The sequence below is a fragment of the Leuciscus leuciscus genome, assembly GCF_965113295.1.
Source record: "Leuciscus leuciscus genome assembly, chromosome: 22".
Lineage (NCBI taxonomy): Eukaryota > Metazoa > Chordata > Actinopteri > Cypriniformes > Leuciscidae > Leuciscus > Leuciscus leuciscus.
This window is the reverse complement of record NC_138746.1, coordinates 13,115,450-13,136,955: the sequence shown is the minus strand read 5'-3', so window position 1 is coordinate 13,136,955 and position 21,506 is coordinate 13,115,450. Positions and strand designations below refer to the sequence as shown.

General features: G+C 37.3%; 1 protein-coding gene across 1 annotated transcript in view; it reads left to right on the top strand.

The window, feature by feature from the left end:
• prim2 (DNA primase subunit 2) overlaps positions 1-14,949 on the top strand; it is a 69,478-nt gene extending 54,529 nt beyond the window's left edge. The window contains exons 11-14 of the mRNA XM_082153836.1: positions 5,152-5,278; positions 6,176-6,258; positions 9,846-9,914; positions 14,108-14,949. Of these exons, the coding sequence (XP_082009962.1) occupies positions 5,152-5,278; positions 6,176-6,258; positions 9,846-9,914; positions 14,108-14,320 (492 nt within the window). The 3' untranslated portion in view covers positions 14,321-14,949. The remainder of the gene's footprint in view (positions 1-5,151; positions 5,279-6,175; positions 6,259-9,845; positions 9,915-14,107) is intronic.
• Positions 14,950-21,506: the final 6,557 nt, after the last annotated feature.

Here is a 21,506-nt window from a genome sequence, read left to right as displayed (position 1 = left end):
GAGCTCACATTCAGCGCAGATCAAGCATGGCTCAAACTGTAGTGATATTGAAATGTAAACCTGGATGGAATCTGTCAACCAAGACAAAATGTACAGGTTAAAAATAAATTTAATTTGGACAAAACAGATCACAAGAAGAGTTGTGGGCTATGGATATATCATCAAAACTGGAGGGGCTGTCTCAATCTATAGACCCATCATGTCATTAATTTGTGATAGGGTAAGTTGATTTTATGGCCTGTTTAATTGCAGCCTTGTAGATAGTCACCTTGTCAAGTTCACAGGTTTTATTACCATGGTAATGGCATCTTAGTGCTGTGGATGATTATTACTTGCTATTTCTTTGTCTCCCCTCTTTGCTGTCTTTACTGTCTCTCTCCATCTCTTAGCTGAGACATAACCAGCTCAGGGGGCTAGGTTACCCTTTTGGATAGTTACCAGAGTGTACATGATTGGTGTATTGAGTTCAGCCCTGAGATTGAATGCACTGACCCTCATCAAATGCAAACAGTGTAATGGTTTCCTAAGCATACAGCATATTTCTCAAGGTGGACAGTGATGTACACAGCAGCTCTCACACAGAAAGAGCTGCGCAAAGCACAAATAAGACCCGGTAATGCTCAAAGGAGATTTCACGTCACTTTTAATTTGTATGATAATAGCCACATGAGATGTTCATATGTTTTTTTTTCTTTTCTTTTCTTTTTTTTCTTGTCCTACTCGGGCATTTGTTTATGCACAGCTCTCTTAAGGTCCCGCTGCAACATTTCAGTCAGGTTGAGGTATAGACTTTGACTGGGCAAGTGCATTCTGTTATAGATTTGCTGGTGTTCTTGGGATCATTGTCCTGTGGCATGACCGAATTTCTGCCCAGCTTTAGCTGTCGGACAGATGGCCTCACATTTGACTCTAGAATACCTTGGTATACAAAGGAGTTTGTGGTCGACTCAATGACTGCAAGGTGCCCAGGTCCTGTGGCTGCAAAATAAACCCAAATCATCACCCCTTCACCACCGTGCTTGACAATTGGTATAAGGTGTTTGTGCATATATGCTGTGTTTGGTTTTCGCCAAACATGGCACTGTGCATTATGGCAAAACATTTCCACTTTGGTCTCATCGGTCCAAAGAAGTCTTGAGGTTTGTTCAGATGCAACTTTGCAAACCTAAGCCGTGCTGACTTGTTCTTTTTAGAGAGAAGCTTTCTCCTGGCAACCCTTCCAATCATGCCATAATTGTCCTGTATTTTTCTAATTGAACTGCCATGAACTTTAACATTTAACATGTCAACTGAGGCCTGTAGAGTCTGAGGTGAGTCTTGGGTGTTTTGCAATTTCTCTGAGCAGTGCACGGTTTGACCTTGGGGTGAATTTGCTGGGATGTTCACTCCAGGGAAGATTGGCAACTCTCTGAATGTTTTGTTAACTTGGGAAAAATCTTCCATTCTGTAGAATGATGGACTTCAAATTCTTGGCCATATAATGGGCGTATAACCCTTCTCAAATTGATGGCAGCAGTTGATGGCTCCTCAAGATCATTGCTGATGTCTTTCCTCCTTGGCATTGTGTTAACACACATCTGAATGCTCCAGACCAGCAAACTGCCAAAACATCTGCTTTTATAGACGTGATCACACTCAATAAGCAGCGCCTGACTGCTACTGAATCCTATGGAATCAGTAAGGGTGTACTTAGTTTGTCACCCATGGGCCATGGCTTTTCCATTTTGGCCTAGTTTTTGTCAAATAAATAATGGCATGGTGTAACATGTCATATACACTCACCTAAAGGATTATTAGGAACACCATACTAATACTGTGTTTGACCCCCTTTCGCCTTCAGAACTGCCTTAATTCTACGTGGCATTGATTCAACAAGGTGCTGAAACATTCTTTAGAAATGTTGGCCCATATTGATAGGATAGCATCTTGCAGTTGATGGAGATTTGTGGGATGCACATCCAGGGCACGAAGCTCCCGTTCCACCACATCCCAAAGATGCTCTATTGGGTTGAGATCTGGTGACTGTGGGGGCCATTTTAGTACAGTGAACTCATTGTCATGTTCAAGAAACCAATTTGAAATGATTCGAGCTTTGTGACATGGTGCATTATCCTGCTGGAAGTAGCCATCAGAGGATGGGTACATGGTGGTCATAAAGGGATGGACATGGTCAGAAAGGTAGGGTAGGCTCAGGTAGGCCGTGGCATTTAAACGATGCCCACTAAGGGGCCTAAAGTGTGCCAAGAAAACATCCCCCACACCATTACACCACCACCACCAGCCTGCACAGTGGTAACAAGGCATGATGGATCCATGTTCTCATTCTGTTTACGCCAAATTCTGACTCTACAATCTGAATGTCTCAACAGAAATCGAGACTCATCAGACCAGGAAACATTTTTCCAGTCTTCAACTGTCCAATTTTGGTGAGCTCGTGCAAATTGTAGCCTCTTTTTCCTATTTGTAGTGGAGATGAGTGGTACCCGGTGGGGTCTTCTGCTGTTGTAGCCCATCCGCCTCAAGGTTGTGCGTGTTGTGGCTTCACAAATGCTTTGCTGCATACCTCGGTTGTAACGAGTGGTTATTTCAGTCAAAGTTGCTCTTCTATCAGCTTGAATCAGTCGGGCCATTCTCCTCTGACCGCTAGCATCAACAAGGCTTTTTTTTGCCCACAGGACTGCCGCATACTGGATGTTTTTCCCTTTTCACACCATTCTTTGTAAACCCTAGAAATGGTTGTGCGTGAAAATCCCAGTAACTGAGCAGATTGTGAAATACTCAGACCGGCCCGTCTGGCACCAACAACCATGCCACGCTCAAAATTGCTTAAATCACCTTTCTTTCCAATTCTGACATTCAGTTTGGAGTTCAGGAGATTGTCTTGACCAGGACCACACCCCTATATGCATTGAAGCAACTGCCATGTGATTGGTTGATTAGATAATTGCATTAATGAGAAATTGAACAGGTGTTCTTAATAATCCTTTAGGTGAGTGTATATGTATGTGTGTGTTTGTATAAATACTTGGGGACAATTTGGTACAATATCAGAAAGTGGTGAAAACAGCAAAGTTTAAGTATTTTTCAGATCTGATTGAAAAGAATTATCACAATCCAAGAGCAATTTTTTTTTTATAAATGCTGCCGTTAACCCCTCTGTTGGTCTATTCCCCACAGAGTCTCTGGCTATGTGTGGCAAATTTATAATTTTTTTGTGGATAAGATGAGGCATATTAGGCTAAATATCTCCTCTTCATCTCATGATTCTCCACTTCTCAAAAAGTCAAATTTAGACCTGATAGTTCTGACAAATTTTAGGCAAAATAGTGTTTCACCAACTACAGAGCTTTCTGAATAAAAACAAGATTTTTGAAGTGTTCCAATCAGGTTTCAGGAAAAACCATTCCACTGAAACAGCATTGGTAAAAGTTTTAAACGATATTTTACTGACTCTCAACTCTGGCAAGTCTGCTGTGTTAGTGCTGCTAGATTTGAGTGCGGCATTTGACATGATTGACCACTCGGTTTCTCATTTGGGGCACTGGATGAGCATTCAGGACTTTTAAGGACTTTGAAAGGGTGATTCATGCTTTTATTTCAACTAGGCTTGACTATTGTAATTCTCGTTTGGGGCATTGGATGAGCATTCAGGGATATGCTCTTAAATGGTTTCAATCCTATTTTAATAGTAGAAGGTTCTCTGTTAATATCGGTGAATTTACTTCGGATGCAGCTTCTTTTACCTGTGGGGTCCTTCAAGGTTCTATTCTTGCTCCGATTTTATTCTCCTTGTAAATGCTCCCCCTGGGGTTGTTTTTTTAAGAAACACATGGCATCTCATTTCACTGTTACACTGACGATACCCAAATCTATTTGCCCCTGGGATCAAACAACATGTTTGTTTGTTTTTTGGGTTTTTTTTTGGCTTGTCTGGCGGATGTAAAGGTCTGGATGTCCCTAAATTTACTTCACCTCAATGAAGGCAAAACTGAGATTATAGTTTTTGAATCTTCAGAAGCTGCCTTGCTTAAATTTTGGCCATTTGTCTCCATGTGTGAAACCCCTAGTGAAGAATTTGGCCGTGTTTTTCGCTAGTGGTCTCAAATTTGACAAACATATTAGTACGGTAGTCAAAACCAGTTTTTCTCATCTCTGAGTCCTAGCTAAAGTAAAATAATTTCTTTCTTTTAAGGACTTTGAAAGGGTGATTCATGCTTTTATTTCAACAAGGCTTGACTATAATTTGTAATTCCCTTTATATGGGTATTAACCAAGCATCTCTTAACCGTCTGCAAATGGTACAAAATGCAGCTGTTAGGCTCCTTACTGGTGTGTGTAAATGAGAGCACATAACTCCAGTTCTGATATCTCTGCATTGGCTCCCAATTCGTTACAGAATTGATTTTAAAGTCTTGTTGCTTTTAAATCTGTGAATGGATTATTTGTGTTAAATGTTGATGATATTTGATATAGTGTACAGCACCTTCGTCAATAATTGTTGTTTTTAGTGGTGCTATATAAATAAAGATGAGTTGAGTATATATATTTCATGATACTACTGTATTTAATAAATTCAGCCTGGGTGAGCATAAGAGATTTCTTTCAAAAACATAAAAATTCTTCCTGACCCCACACATTTGAACGGTGGTTTATTTGTAATAAAAAATTTATATATCGAAAATTGCACATTAGAATGTTATTATAAATGTTAATTCCTTTGCTCTCTAAACCTTTTACACTGTTATTTTATATTTCTGCTTGAGGTAGTAGTTCTTCAACAGAATGGCTTTCTTTTGCATGCATTAATTTGTTTAATTTGGTTTGATGGCGATGCCTCAGAGACATGAGATTTGTGTGTAGAGAGTGAAATAGAGATGGGGGATGGGAAAGATAGAGAGAGCAGCCACATTATCCATAATCCAGTCACAGCTGTCTGCGGTTTGGCGACACTGCTACAGCAGGTCCCTGCTAATAGCTCTATATTTCATAGCGGAAAACACCCTGCCACAACCCACTTGATGTACGACAATGTCTTAGTTTCACCCACAACCTCCCCACCATTCCTACCCCTCTTCTTGCATGCTTTACTGTCCTCTCCCTCAAACTCACAGTCTCTCTCTTTTTCTCTCTCGTCTTTGTCTTGCTCTGCAGTTTGATAAAGCATATGCCTACAGCGTCCGCCACATCTTTGGGAAGGAAGGCAAGCGCACTGACTACACCCCCTACAGTTGCATGAAGGTGATTTTGTCAAACCCACCCAGCCAAGGCGACTACCACGGTGAGTCATACTGAGCCAGACTGTTGGTTTTATATGCGATCGTTCCCCCGAGGCCCATGTTTAGTCCTGTAGTGAAGAGAATTAAAAGACTGTTTAGTACGCAGGTGGTCTTGAATTAGTTATTAAAAAATACCCAAGTCCACGCTGCCTAATTGATAACACCTGCTTTTCGCAATGCACATAATAGGTGAAATCCATTAAAAATTAAGCATCACTGTTCTGCTTACTATGAAGGCCAGAAAATGTAATGTTGAGTACGCCAAATGGTGGAGGGCATTCATTTCTATAATACACTGTCACAAAGCTATACATCACTGGCACCTTGTTTAAAAGGGAAATGTTCCATTGATAATGTAGCATCAATTTATTTTTGTTCATAACAAAAAAAAATTCTAGCTGTTAAGACTCATGGAATTGTATCCTTTTTTAACGTCAAATATCTTATGATTTAAAAAAGACAGGAAATACATTAAACATTTATAATTTTACAAAACATTTCTATCTCAAATAAATGTTGTTCATTGAACTTTCTATTCATGTGTGTGTATATATTTCCTGCTGGTAGTCTTTGTGTGCATGAATTCAGTTGAGGGTTATCAATCCCTGGAAAGATCTTAAATTTTCTCAATTTTCAAAATCAATTGCTTGGAATCTCCACCCGGGATTACATGATCATAACTGCAAAAATACTTATTGGAACCATCATACAGTATGGATAATTTAGCTCCCTTTTTTGGAAACAACCCCACAAGTAGTACTCTCATCTAGCAGTGGCCTTAAAGGGCACAAAAAACATGTGGGTCGTGTGTTCCTACTTTCCAGTAGAACATATTGGTTTGGACCATTTGTGATGCTTGTAAACCCATTTTCTCCATCTTTTCTCCTTCTTCCTCACAGGGTGTCCATTCCGCCACAGCGACCCTGAACTACTGAAACAGAAGTTGCAGTCCTATAAAATCTCCCCTAGTGGGATCAATCAGGTTTGTCTGACAACTAAAACACAATATTTAGCAGGCTCAGCACAATGTGCAAAGACAGAGGGGTGTCCACTGGGTCAAGGGGGGGTCTGTTTTAAGCGAGGTGTCATTGAGAGTGTAAATGGCTTTTTAAAGCAACTTGGCATTCAAAATTATTTGTGTAAATTCACCTCAACATAACCACAGACCAAACAAAATCTATCAAATATTGTGTAGAAAGGACATTAGCTTGACAATTAAAATGATATGATTGTATAATAATCATAGAAAAAAACTGCAATTAATTTTTAACAAGGCATCCCTGAAAGCCCCATCCTGCAGTACTTTTGGAATATTAATGAATCTGCTGTACTTCTGGAATATTAATGACAAAAAGAAATAACGCTCTGGATTCTCCAGTGTAATGACAGCTTCAGCTCTCTGTGTTGATTACTTTGACCTTTGCTGTATCCAGTGATTTGATGCGTTCTTTAAAGTACTCTTAAAAGTCATTTCAGCTGACTTTTTTTTTTTTTTTTACACATTAAAGCAGCTGCAACGGGCCAGGCAGTGAAATGAGATGGACCAGCCTTGCTGTAATGTTCTCATGGAGTTATAATCCTTTGACGCTAATGTAATTAACGAGCTGGTTTTAATAAGGCCATTAAGTTCAATGTTAAAAGGCTCTTAAAAAGAATATATTCATGAAGTCAAATGTTGCGTACTATCTCTGGTTGTGCTCTTAAGATTTCTAGTGGATGACTGAAGGTAGCTATCATATTAATATGATATCAATATAAATACAATCAAAATATTATATTTTTATATGATATATTTATTTATTATTGTTATTTTGGGGGGGTGGGGTGCGTTTGAACTGCAAATTATAAAAAAATTATTGGTTCTTAATGTTGATGTGCTATTATATATTTTGAACTTCAGTTATAAAAAGCATATAGTTTGAAGTGCACGAAAATCGTTCTTAGCTATTTGAGAATCGTTTGCATGTTTCCACTGTAAGGTGTGCTACGTTTTTTTCTCACATGGCTCATCCACTACCACCCATCGTGCGGTTGAGGAAAATGGCTGATGGCTGCCTAATGCAGTCCGACATGCCAGCCCAAGGGTAGCACATTTCCAATCCAATTAAATTCATAATTTCATTGGAGACCCCAAGCAGTGTCCTTATACACTCTCAGTGTTCATAGTCTTAGACCTGTGGGCGTGTGAAGCAACAGCTTGATGTTCACCCCAGGAGCTCTCGCAGCACGTGGCCCTCTCGCTGCAGAGCCAGCCCAGTGCGCTGGATAATTAAAAACCTCAGAAAATGTGAAAAGCCTGGGCAGTAGGGTGATTAAAATGCAGAACGTCAACCTTCTCAGTCAACCTGTCTATTGACAAAGTGACATTACAGTCAAAAGGGCGAGACTCCAGTCTGGAGGAGAGCTACTTTAGAAAACTCAGCTCTCCTCTCTCACTCACAGTTAGCGCCCTTCACAGCGTGGCTCCTACCTCAGGAAGTGCAGATTAAAGGACTGCATGTTTGGTTCACAGTCCAAACAGTGCAAGAAGCAGTGAGAACATGTAGAGTTCACACGTAGCATGCATGTTATGAATTTAATCCAAGCATTTTTCATGCCACTTCGTAATACTTAAAAATCCCCTGAAATTATAGCCTTATGTTGTGGCTGTGTGATTGTTTGCTGTTAAGTTACTAAGTGTAATGTATGATAAAGCAGTCAGAACAAAGTCAATCTGTGTACGGTGCAGCTTTGAGTTCCAAGGTTTACATTAAGGAATTGCATTTTAAGTGTGATGATTACTTGCGTAGGTTGTTGGATGATATATTGGCTATGTATTGAATATTCACGTTATATTAACAATGGTTTTACTAGCTATAATAAATTTAAGTAACATCCTGAATATTGCAATTTTAATGTGCTTTTTTTTAACATTGAAAAGCCTTTTTTGATCCACACATATAAAGGGTTCAAATGTTTTCGTATTGTTTCTGATTTAAACTTCTGTTTCAAAGAGGGTGCTATGTTGAAGTCATTTATGTGAATCAGTTCAATGAAATGATTCAAAACTCTGGTTAATTTTTCTTATATTATAATGTTTGAGTTGAGAAATGTTCCTGATAATAGTGGAAAACCTTGTGGGAAACCAGTTTAGTTCTTTTGTCAATCATTTTAAATCTAATTGGCAACAAGCTCTGTTTTTTAAATGTTTATTCTGATAGTTTTAATTAGATTTAAAAGTCTGAAAATCAGCTACCTTAAAAAAGTAGTGCAGTTTAAAATGTGTAATGTATGTTATTAGCTGTTCTTGGCTATGTTATCCGCAGGCAATATGTAAACCAGTGATTTTATCTTGTTTTTCACAGCATATGTCGAACCCCTAGCTGGTGCCTTGCTGTATATGTTACCATTGCTTCCCAGTAGCGATCGTCTCCAGAGCTTCGAGTTAGGTGTTGGATGGTGTTGTCTCTCACCTTTAAATCCATGTATTATGCATTTCTGCTCTTGCCGATTTTAGCTAAGGTGGAATGGCATACTTTACCACAGGGAATACATGGTGTTAAAAGCATCACCTGAGGGGAGGTCTGAGCAAAAAAGAAAAGGAAAGAGAAGCAGATTGTAACCACTTTTCCATCTCTCTTTGATGCCATTTTGCCTCTGCTCCTCACCTGAAACATCATAAACTTGTGCTGTCTCAGCAAAAATAGCACAATGCGTTGTTAACGGTGTTATTCATCTTTATTGCTCATCAAAGACTTCTTAGATATTGATTTGACATTTTGGCCCCCTTTGTCACGCAGTTGGATGACACATGACCACATTAAAAGCCTGATATGAATGCGCCTCCAGACTCGTGATCGGATTCAGAGGTGGTCAGGGAAAGTTTCTGAGGTTCAACAAAATGTAAACACTAATGTTATCTAACTACACAAGTAATATGTAATACAGACACTGTTTGTGCTACAAATAACCATTATCCCTCACTTTGATGGGCTTAGTCAAACATTTTCTGTCAGGCTGAATTTTTATGTTATTTTAATTCTTATTAAGATACCATTGATATCTTTTTATTAAATTTTTTAGCATGTTTACTTTTGGGATGTTTCTAAAGTATGGAAGCACATTAGATCAGATACATTTTTTATCTGTCAGAATGGCAAAACTCATTTCGAGTTCTCCGTCATTATTTTGGTTTACACAACCTGTAGTGCAATATGTAAGTGGCTTTTTCCATTTTGTGATGATCTCTATCTAATCATGCTAGAGACACATTAGAATGAAGGTGTAAATAAAGATCTCAGCTAAAGAATATCCAGGTACTCTCTGGATATGAAACACATGATAATACAGTAGCACATGTTCAATGTGCTTTTGACATTTGATGCTATTCACTGTTTTTTGTTTTTTTTTTATTCTTAATATTTTGTCTTTAATAATGTAAGCAGATACCTTTTTGGAGCATACATGTAAATGTATTATAAATAATTAAGACTCTTTTTTTTATATATTTTTATTTTTTATCACTGTGCTCTCGGGCCCCCAACCGCTTACCACTTCTCTCTCTCTCTCTCTCTCTCTGTTTTTTCACAGGTTCTGGAGCTGGTCAAGGGAATGCACTATCAGCTGGCCTGCCAGAAGTACTTTGAGCTGACACACAGTGTAAGGATGCTTTTCATTTTGGCCTGCTGTAATTGGACCTGCTTTTGTCAGCTTAGGGATAGCCCTGAGAAGTACTTACAGAGCCTGACCATTGTAGTCACATCTGCCTTTAGCTGACCTCTAATAAAATCTTAATTTGTTGTGTTTTGCAAAGCAATTTTAAGATTCATTTTCCCTCTGATACGTGGTGTCCACTACAATGCACAGATCTCTTTTATTTATTTATTATTATTTATGAGCAACATGGGTGATTACATTTGATACTTAGCCATAAATCTGTATTATGTCGTTTTTGGCTCTGTCCCAAATGCCGCACTTGATGTGAATTTGCAGATTTGCGGTGACCGCTGCTTGTGTCAGTGAAGTCCACAGTCCCGTAGGGTGTCCCATTTGACATTTGAGGGCTTAGGGTGGCATTTGGGACAGGGCCTTTATGTCATAGTGTTCCTTTATTTATAACATCAATTCAGCATGGCTGATGGAAATGGTAATGCACCAACAAGGTTCGAAATTGCAACCATTTTGGTTTCATATGCTCTCGAAATTGAGTCTGTGCGACCTCAAAATATATTTGGGAGCATATGTGTGAGTGCAAATAATTCTTATGGTGTTTTCTAGAGATGCACCGGTCGACCCGCCATAAATCAAAACCAGCTGTTTTTTTCTCCAAACACCACTGGCAATTGGTTTTTTGTTTTATTTTGGCCGATCTCTGTTCCGGAAAATGTTCAGTGTGTGTGTATATATGTGTATGTATATACGTGTATGTATATATGTGTATGTATGTATATATACAAGATAAAAACAAGATAAAAATACATATATTATAATATCTACGTTGGACAGATGTGTAATCCTCTCAGAAACCAAACGAATTGGAATTAATTTATATTTTTTGTTGAAGTAAGAAGATACATATACAAATTGTATCATCTAAAGCTTTTTGGTGAAGGCTAGATACACATTGTCTATTCAGGGTTATTAACATTTTCTCAGCATGTTTAAAGCTGATATTATAGTCATATTTTCAAGGTAAGGGGCAGAAACTCGTTTTTAAAATCAAATGATAAATGTGCTGAATCTTTGCTTTTTGTATTTGGATTGCCCTTTCAGATTGGACTTTGGGCTTTGCAGTTTCAATATGCTTTCTTTGACAGGGGCATAATTGTGTGTCAGAGCTGAAAGCAACCAGAAAGCAAATGATTACAGCTCTATTTAAATGGTTATCTAATAGATTTCTTCTTATTTCTTCTTCCTAGTTTTAAATTGGAGGGGGTGGATAGGACTCTGGCAGCAACCTTTCTGTATTTAATTTTATTTATTTTTTGCCAAGGAGAGAGAAATATTTCAGAGCTATGTCAGTCAAGATTACCTGTGTGACACCTATGCCCTGTCCCTCGACTAAAAAAGCAGCCCAGCTGTCAGGTTGAGAATGAAAATGTGCACACACCAACGCCACGCAAACAGACGCTATCTGCTAGGTGACAGGTTAATGTGAAGAGGGGGAAGAGACCGTCTTGGATATGAGAGAGCTTGGTAAACCTTTCAGATGTTTGTCAGCAATGTGTAACAAGATGGATTTTAAATGGGGAAGCTTTAGTAACAGGTAAAGTCATGATGAATCCATTTCTCAACATCTACCAGAAGCAATTTTATGTGTGTGTGTGTGTGTATATATATATATATATATTTTTTTTTTACTTTTTCACAAATTTAGTTGTTAGTTAATTTAATTTCATTAATTTGTTTTCACTCTAGTTTAATTTTCAGTAGTTTTTAATTGATCGTTGTTGATTTTAGTTGTTTTTTTATTTAGTTTTCTAGCTCTAGCTTTAAGTTTTATTTAGTTTTTTGTATCAGTATTTTAGGTCTGCCAAAGTTAATGCGCTGGATGGTATCATTAAAAAAATGAATGTCATTACATTTCATGTCACACTCCAGTGTCATCTATGCCATTTTTTAATATATATATATATATATATATATATATATATAATATAATATAACATGTTTTTAATTAATTTGGGACCACATTAAATATAGACTACCATTCAAAAGTTAGTGTTTGGTATGATTTTTTTTTTTTTAAAGCATTTCTGCATCTCTGCATTTATTTTATCAAAAAACGTAAGATTACGTCACGTCACAGTTACGTCTCTTGCAGCTGCGCATTGTGGTGGCAGAAAAACAGTGGTAACAAGTGTGGGAAAACAGGCAAAATCCATGGAATAAAATAACAAGCTGATATATATCGCAATTCTGAATTTTCTTCTCAGAATTGGGGGAAAAATCAGAACTGTGAGATATAAGGTTGAAATGACCTCTTTTTTTTATTTATTGTGTGGCTTCCATGCAGAACTGTCATTTTCTGCCACTAGGCTCTGCTCACAAAACACCCGAATGGTCTATTATGATTTAAAATAACGGTTTTCTATTTTATTACTCTAGTCTTCAGTGTCACATGATCCTTCAGAAATCCTTCTAATATGCTGATTTCTTCATCATCTTATTATTATTATTATTATTATTATTATTCTTAGCGTTGAAAACAGTCGTACTGCTTAATATTTATTTTTAAAGTTTTTGTGATGATAAAATGTTCAAAATAACAGCATTTAGAAATCTTTGTAACATTATGAATTTCTTTACTGACACTTCTGATACATTTAATGCATCCTTGCTGAATTATAGATTTATTTCAAAAAAAAAGTTTGAATGGTAGTAAACTGTAGTTAATTTGACTCAGTTGTGTTAGATTTCATTATTTTAGTTTTTGTCTTAGTTTTCATTAATAATAACACTACTGAGTAAAAGTCAACAGTCTCCACATCTGCGTAAGCACTTCAAATCTGCTGATGTTCTTGCTGTTGTTGAAGCTTTAGCTCAATGTCGAGATGAGTAAATCAAAGAGCGTGTATAAATTTCTAATCTCTTGCACGTCTAGATTTATTCCCTCAATAAGAAAGCTTTATGACAGTGTTTGTGTCTGCGCCACCCCTCTTTTAATGCAGTAATGCACTCAAAGTGTCATTGATAGGATATAATGGCTTTTAATGGCTCCCGGTGAAACGGCAGCGCCTTTGCAGTCCAAGGGCATCATTTAGCTCCTGGCCCCGGGGCGCTTGGGACTAGGGTCATTGCTGATGACTAATAGCCCCGAGCCAAACAGTGCGAACGGTTTATGATGCAGGAAAATGAATAAGATGGCTTCCTTGATGAACAGCCTGCAATAACAGGATTTGAAAGATAAACTGAAATTCATGACTCTTATTTTAGGGTCGGTGAATGATGAAACCTCTGACGTTAATGGGCACAATAAAACATTCTTGTTGGGGCATCAGTGGATCCGCACCACCTCGCCTTCCTTGCATCTGATACGCGATGGCGCAACCATCTTGGCTGCAAAAACACGCTTGTTGAACTCCAGCGTAAGAGACTTTAATCACTGCCATATGTGCCCTCCGCTTTCACATCCGCGACACATAACAAATAGACGCTCGCATTCCTCCCTCCCTGGCAGCATTTATTTAAAGGTCAAAATGTAATACTTCTCTGATGAAATATTTACACAACCGCAATAAATCAAACAATAGAGAAAAGGAAACAATAATGAAAAAGAGGAGGGGAGGCAAGAGAGGTGGACTTTAGAAGGAGAGCTTGTTGCGCATCCGCCGAATTGATCCGTTTCTAGGCCTCGGCTGGGATTGTTTCATGTTTATGCATATTTCATTTGGCACAGAGTCGCTGGGCGAGGGTAGTCCACTGTAATGTGTTAACTCTGAGATGGATCCGTGTAATGTATCTTTCTGTCCACAGCTTAACTACCGCAGAGACCCCTGTGCACTCGATTCAGAGAGATGGGTTTGAAACTTTGATTCATGAGGAGTATCAGGGGTGTGCTGTGATTGAAGCATAATTAAACAGCCATATCCTCTGCACTTAGAAACAAATGGATTGTGCAGCGTTTGAGTGCAATGCAGCTTTCAGGGATCCATCAGTGAGAGGCTTTGCCATAAACAAGGCTGAAAGAAAGGAGAGATTAAATAGAAGCTACCAGCTTAAATATCCCTGTGTACCCTTTTAATGTTCCAGGTTCAATGCAGTTATTTAAACTTGGCTTACAAAATAAATACACATTATTACACAAATGTAACTATAGTAATTTGCATACTAAACTCTGTTGCTTGTTACAGGTTGAGGATGCTGGGTTTTCTCTTAATCACCCTAACCAGTACTTCACTGAGAGTCAGAAGCTTCTGGGTGGAGGCCGGGACATCAAGAAAGAAGTTGAGATGTCACAAAGAAGCCAAGAAACTCCATCAAACATGTCCCGTCCATCTCAGGAAAGCTCCAAACAGGCCCACGAGGAGATGGGGGATTTAGATTCCTTCTTCCAGGATGAATGATTTTGTAGAACTTAAAATCTGGGATGAATACACCATAGGGCCATTCACTATATTTGATATAAATTGTTTCCAATGTTCAAACACTTTGATCTTGTTGTATTTTCCTTATCTTTGTGGTGATAAGATCTTTTTTCAAATTACATGTTTTATAAAAATTAATCAAATAAAAATAATTGTCATTTTTCATAAAGCATTTTCTGTTTTTACTTTTCATTTTAATTATAACCAGCACTGATGACTCACCTCAACCTATTTAGTAATCAGTGTAATTATTCTCTGCTCAGTCTCTTTCTTCCCGCTGGTACAGTGATGTCTTCATACATTATCCTTCAAAAGTTTGAGAGTCTTAAGAAGTTTTTAGTTTTAAAGTAATACTTTTATTTATCAATAAAGTATTATATTAATTAAAAGTGATAGTAAAGACATGTATAATAAATGCTGTTATAATAAATCCTGAAAAAAGTAAATATCTAGCACCACAACTGTTTAACACTAATAAGATAATAAGAAATGTTTCTTCAGCAACAAATCAGCAAATCTAAAATATTGTGGTGTGACACTAAACACTGGAGTAATGATGCTAAAAAAAAAAAATTTGCTTTGCCATCACAAGAAAAATTTACATTTTTTTTAAAAATATATTAAAATAGATAACTTATTTTAAATTGTAATATTTCACAATATTGCTGTTCTACTGTATTTTTGATCAAATAAATGCAGCCTTGGTAAGCATAATTGACTTTATATATATATATATATATATATAATGTATATGTATGTATGTATGTGTGTGTGTGTGCAGATTCCAAAGTTTTGAACTAGTGTATTTCTCCAAAAGAGAATCTAAGAATTTATTTTGCAGATGTTTTGATCAGTACATTTTATCAGGATGCATTCCCTGAGAATCAAACCTTGGTGTTGTTAGGGCTATACTGTACCAGTTAAACTACAGAGACAGAAATTGATCTACAGTGTCAAAAGTATGCAGTCGCTCATATGGCCACAAGGTACTGCTTTATTTGATCGTCCGTGTAGAAAATAAAAACAATACAGTAGGCGGATGAGATGAGGTGGGCGAAATTTAGGTGCCAAATACTTTGGGTTTTTCAGACTGAACCAGCTGCACTTTTCTCATTTAAATGACAAATCTGAATGTAAAATGAAAAACCTTGATTCCTCTTCCTTGCTCTTGCTGGAGGAAGAAGTAAAGTGGAGTTATATTCTATTACAGCAAATCCTCAAGGACATGAAGGATGTTGATTTTGGCCTCACAGGAGGTGCTTTCCATTCAGCGCTCACATTAAAGCTATCTGTAAACCCTTCATCCTAACTTCTGACTCTTAAACATAATTGCGCTTGAAATGAACATTTATTTTGAATGTCAAGCATCATTAAGTGGAGCAGCATTTGTTCTTTGCATGCCACAAACGATGTTTCTAAATGTCTGTTGTGGCGGTACCATTGCTATGCAGTGTCACATTGTTTTCCTCTGAAAACGTCCTTGAACATTGAAATATGTCCTTCACATGATCAAAACCCTCCTCCTCGTATTGCCTTACTTCTCGCTCCCTCCGTAATGGGTAATTGTTCTTGCCTTCTCTTTCTTACTGTGTGCCCTGGACAAGCCAACATGCTAAATTTAGAGGCAATTAGATGCACCGTGGAGTTAGACCTGCATTGTGAATGCAAATGCGTCCCCTTGGTAGGGCAAAGACAAGTAATAGTACCATTAAGGGACAAATTTAATGAATGCTCTTACCTTTGAGTGTGCATATGGTTTCAGCCCAATTGTTATTCCCCAAATGTGTGTGCACTTCTTTGTTATTCTGGGTTGTTAATATATATGTAATGTATATATATATATATATATATATATATATATATATATCACTAAAACGTTGTTATCTTGACATAATTGTCTATTATATGAGACCAACAATCTGCTTTCAAAAGAATAACTCCCCTCCAGTTCAATGCATGTCGAACCATAATGATTAATGGTGTAACATCTTTACCCCTTTCATTATGAATTGCAGGCAATACAAAAGCTCAAGCATTGAAAACATTGTATTGCTGCATTCACAGTCTTAACAATAATGATGTTGAATGGAGGAAGCAAAAGAAATTTCATTCCCATGCTTTATGACAGACTGATTAGATATGAGGTTTATTTTATCCGACCTCGGGCCATAGTGTTGGGCTATGAAGCATGTAGTGACAGTGGAGCTGCACTGCCGGCTTTGCTTCAGTCCTTCACCACGGCACACTAGCGGAATTAAATTAGCTTTGGAGTTTAAAAATGGAGCCTGACAGACAAGGGATTAGTGCAAAATAATATGCATCTGGATATAAGCAGTGCACATCTGGGGTATTGACAGCAAGAGACCTTCATGTTTTATATTTGGTAGAGCTTGACTGCATTTGACAAAGCTATATACCCTCTTACACCAGTGCACTGGTGCTGCTTTCACTATAGCCGATGAGATTGCGGTCGTTAGCCGTATTACAGCAAATTTGACCTAAATTCAAAATGTAAAAATGTATTTCCTGTTCATTGATATGCTGGAATTTGCCACGGGATGTTGAATTCAACAGTCACACAACAGAAGAATCTAATTAAAACAGGTTTTGTAAGAAGAAGAAAAAAAGGCTATTTATTTCTACTTATTAGATGCACTAATACTGACAAAACAATCCATTAAAACAAAAATATTTTCATTTTCCTACAAAACTGTCCACCATATTGTATTTAGATAAATATTGACATCGAAATTTTATCAGTTTATTCTGTCATAATTTACTCCCCCTCAAGTTGTTCCAGACCTGTATGAATTTCTTTCTTCTGCTGAAACCAAACAGTTGTTGCCACACATTGACTTGCATAGCATTTTTGCTTCTCTGTACTATGGAAGCCAATGAGTCAATCAACTGTTTGGTTACTCACATTCTTCAAAATATCTTCTTTTGTGTTCAGCAGAAGAAAGAAATTCATACAGGTTTGGAACAACTTGAGGGGGAGTAAATTATGACAATTTTCATGGGTGAACTATCCCTTCAATGCATATTTACTGTATAAAAAAATAAACCTTACTGACCCCAAACTTTTGAATATAACATGTTTGAATATGCTGTCTATAGAAAAAGAAAATAGTTACAGCAGTGTATATGAATACATTTTTACATCCTGTTTGCAACCTCATTTCAACTTAATTCAAATTTAAAAGGCATTCCTAGTTTTAATTCTGAATGGTGAATGTACCCTGAACCCTGCATTATCAAGCCTATATTCTGCACATAATATGCTTTGTGGAAGCGAGGCCAGTTGAGGATGGTGCATTTGATGGAGGAAAAGAAAAGCCTAATGTATTCAATGACGTGCCTGTCCGTGCTTAGAAGCGGTGATGCTTTTTACCTGCCTGCATATAGGGATCATTTCTGTCCATTTATCTTGGGAAAGTGAGATAAATGGGTTTCGTTGGTTTACATGTATTTAGTGTAGTGTATAGAGTGAAGTGTAGCCTAATGTTTATGCAAATTTTTTAGAAGCACATTGTTTCTCCTATGCTTTCACATTTTTTTTTAAGTAGGTAGGCTATTTAAGTCAGTTGTCACTCATTTGGGTGCATTAGCGACGGACTTGCTGTATTTGATAGGGAACTTTCTGTAATGAACCCTGCCCAGTGGTTTATATAAAACATGACCTTGATGAGTTGAAGGGTGCAGAGCATGCGGTCCTTCTCAGTGGACACCAAATGGTCTCCTGCCACAGGATGGTAATTAGTTCCATTTGTCAGTCTTTCATGAGGTTAATATCTGAGAATGGCCAGCCTGAGACTGGGACAGATGCAATTGGCTACATGAGGTAACAGAAGTAGCCTACTTACTCTAGCTCTACACATTTGGAACACAAAATGTTTCTTTAACCTTTATCTCAATAGCTTTAAAGAGACAATTTACCCAAAAATAAAAATGCTGTCATCATTTACTCACCCTCATGTCATTCCAAACCTGTATGACTTACTTCTCCAGTAGAAAGCAGAAACACAATTCTGTAAATGATAACAGATTTTTGGGTGCAGCTGTCCCATTAAATATCAAAAAGTATGTGGCGGTACATGGTACGTACTTACCAATAATTTTTTTTAGATTTTTTGAACATCATTCGAAAAACGTACCTGTTGTAACTTTGTAACCTTTTTGCAAAACGCTAAATACGTTGCGTCGTGCACGTTTCGCGACAGTTTCAAAATGTCCAGTGAGTGGTGCTAAAAGTGTTTAGTTTTTTCCCGGAACAGATGAACGTGAATATGGCAACGTTTTATTACGTCGGAGTTTGTACATTATTGCAGTTCTGAATTCAAATGTCCGGTCAGTGGTGCTAAAAGAATGTGTGTCAAGTCAAGTATATTTGTATAGCGCTTTTCACAATACAGATTGTATCAAAGCAGCTTCACAGTATTAAATTAAAATAATACAACAAGGTTTGTTTCTAGTGGAATTTATTGATTGATAAAATTAAATATCCCCAAAATATCCCCAACTGAGCAATTAAGCCAAAGGCAACAGTGGCAAGGAACCGAAAAACTCCATTAAGTGACCTAATGGTGACCTAAAGCTCCATCAGGTGACCCAATGGAGGAAAAAAAACCTTGGGAGAACCCAGGCTCAGTCGGGGGCCAGTTCTCCTCTGGCGTTTATGAACTAGAGGCCGGATTTAACTGTAAGATTAAAAATATTATATGAATGCCTGGCTGAAGAGATGCGTCTTTAATCTAGTTTTAAACTGGGAGAGCGAGTCTGAGCAACGTTTTGGAGCTAAATGTGAAAATGCTCTCCCTCCTTTGGTGGATCTGAATATCCTAGGTATGACCAAAAGCCTCAAATTTAGTGATCTTAAAGAGCGCGATGAATTATATAGGGCGATAGAAGATCCGTTAAATAGACTGGAGCTAAGCCGTTTAGGGCTTTATAAGTCAGTAGCAATACCTTGTAATTAATACGGAATTTTATAGGTAACCAATGTAGTGATGATAAAATCTGTGTTATATGATCATATTTTCTTGACCTAGTAAGGACTCTAGCAGCTGCATTTTGGACTAACTGTAGCTTGTTTATTGAGGATGCAGGACAACCAGCTAATAAAGCATTACAGTAATCCAGTCTCGAGGTCATGAATGCATGAACTAACTTTTCTGCATCAGAAACTGATAGCATATTACGTAGCTTAGCAATGTTTCTAAGATGGAAAAAGGCTGTTTTTGTAACATGAAATATGATTTTCAAAAGACAGTTTGCAATCTAGTAGAGGATCTTTTACTGTAGAGGATAAAGTAACAGGACATCCTACTATGTTAAAGTTGTATTGTGAGAGGTTTTGTGGGTGGTTTTTTGAACCGATAAGTATTACCTCTGTCTTGTCTGGATTTAATAAAAGAAAATTACGGGTCATCCAATCTTTTATATCTTTAACACACTCTGTCAATTTGGATAATTTAGCGTTTTCATCCGGACGTGATGAAATATATATTTGAGTGTCATCAGCATAACAATGGAAACTAATTCCATGTTTCCTTATAATATTTCCAAGTGGCATCATATATATTGAGAATAACAGAGGGCCTAATACAGATCCCTGCGGCACTCCATAGTTTACTGGAGTTATGATCGATTTTTCTCCATTTAAATAGACAAAATGGTAGCGGTCAGATTTGAACCAGCTTAGTGCTTGTCCTTGAACACAAGTATAATTTTGTAGTCGATCTAAGAGTAATGTATGATCTATAGTATCGAACGCAGCACTAAGATCAAGTAAAACTAGTATTGAGATACAGTCTTGGTCAGAAGCTAAAAGTAAATCATTTGTGATTTTAACGAGCGCAGTTTCAGTGCTATGATGCGGTCTGAATCCAGACTGAAACTTTTCATAGATATCATTTTCTTGCAAGAAAGAGCCTAGTTGAGCGGACACCACTTTTTCTAATATTTTAGACATAAATGGTAGATTTGAAATGGGTCTATAATTTGCTAGGTTATTATGATCTAATTGTGGTTTCTTAATGAGTGGTTTTATAACTGCCAATTTAAATGTTCTTGGAACATGACCTAAAGATATGAGTTAATAATATTGAGGAGAGGCTCTTCCACAACAGGTAACACTTCTTTCAATAGTTTAGTTGGTATAGGATCTAATAAACATGTTGTTGTTTTAGATGAAGTGATAAGTTTATTTAACTCTTTTTGTTCTATAGTTGTAAAGCACTGTAATTGTTCTTGCGGGGTGATAATTGAAGCTGAATTATAAGGCGCGATTGAAGATTGAACGTTTACAATTGTGGTTCTGATGCTTTCTATTTTCTCAGTGAAGAAGTTCATGAAATCATTACTACTGAACTGTAACGGGATATTTTGTTCGGGTGACGTCTGTTTATTTGTTAGTCTAGCCACGGTGTTAAATAAAAACCTTGGATTATTTTGGTTATTTTCTATTAGTTTGCGGAGATGCTCAGCCCTGGCCGCTTTTAGGGCCTTTTTATAACGTGACATACTGTCTTTCCACGCGATTCTAAAGACCTCTAAATTAGTTTGTTTCCATTTACGCTCTAAATTACGGGTTTCTCGCTTTAGAACATGCGTAGTATTGTTGTACCATGGTGCTCTAATTTTCTCCCTTTTTTAATTTAATGCAACAATATCCAATGTTCTAGAGAGAATGGTGCTCATAGTGCTAGTTAGTTCTTCTAGTTCATCTGTTTGTTTGGGTTCAGGCCGCAGCTAAACCGTGTCACGTTTTAAAATAACATTATGTTAAACATAATTATGTTAATTATGTTAAAACGAGTCACGTTTTAAAATAACATACACTAGGCCTACACCCTAAAATCTACCCGATAGTGTTAACAAAAGCAAATGCGACATCATAACGTAATAGTAACCATGGCATTTTAGCTTGTTTTTGAACTTTGAGCTCTTGCATCGTGACTTGTCTTTCACGGGGTTCGTACCAGAGCTTTCCGCATCACATTTTCAATTCTGTAGCCTACTACCAGCTGAGCAAGCTTAAGAAGTAGCAGTAGGCTACAACTGAACATATGGAGCTGGTTAAGTGATGTACACTCCAAAATTAGTTTTTCAAATCATGCACTATATGGTAAAAAAGTGTTTTGAGGTCATAACATAATTGTGCTAA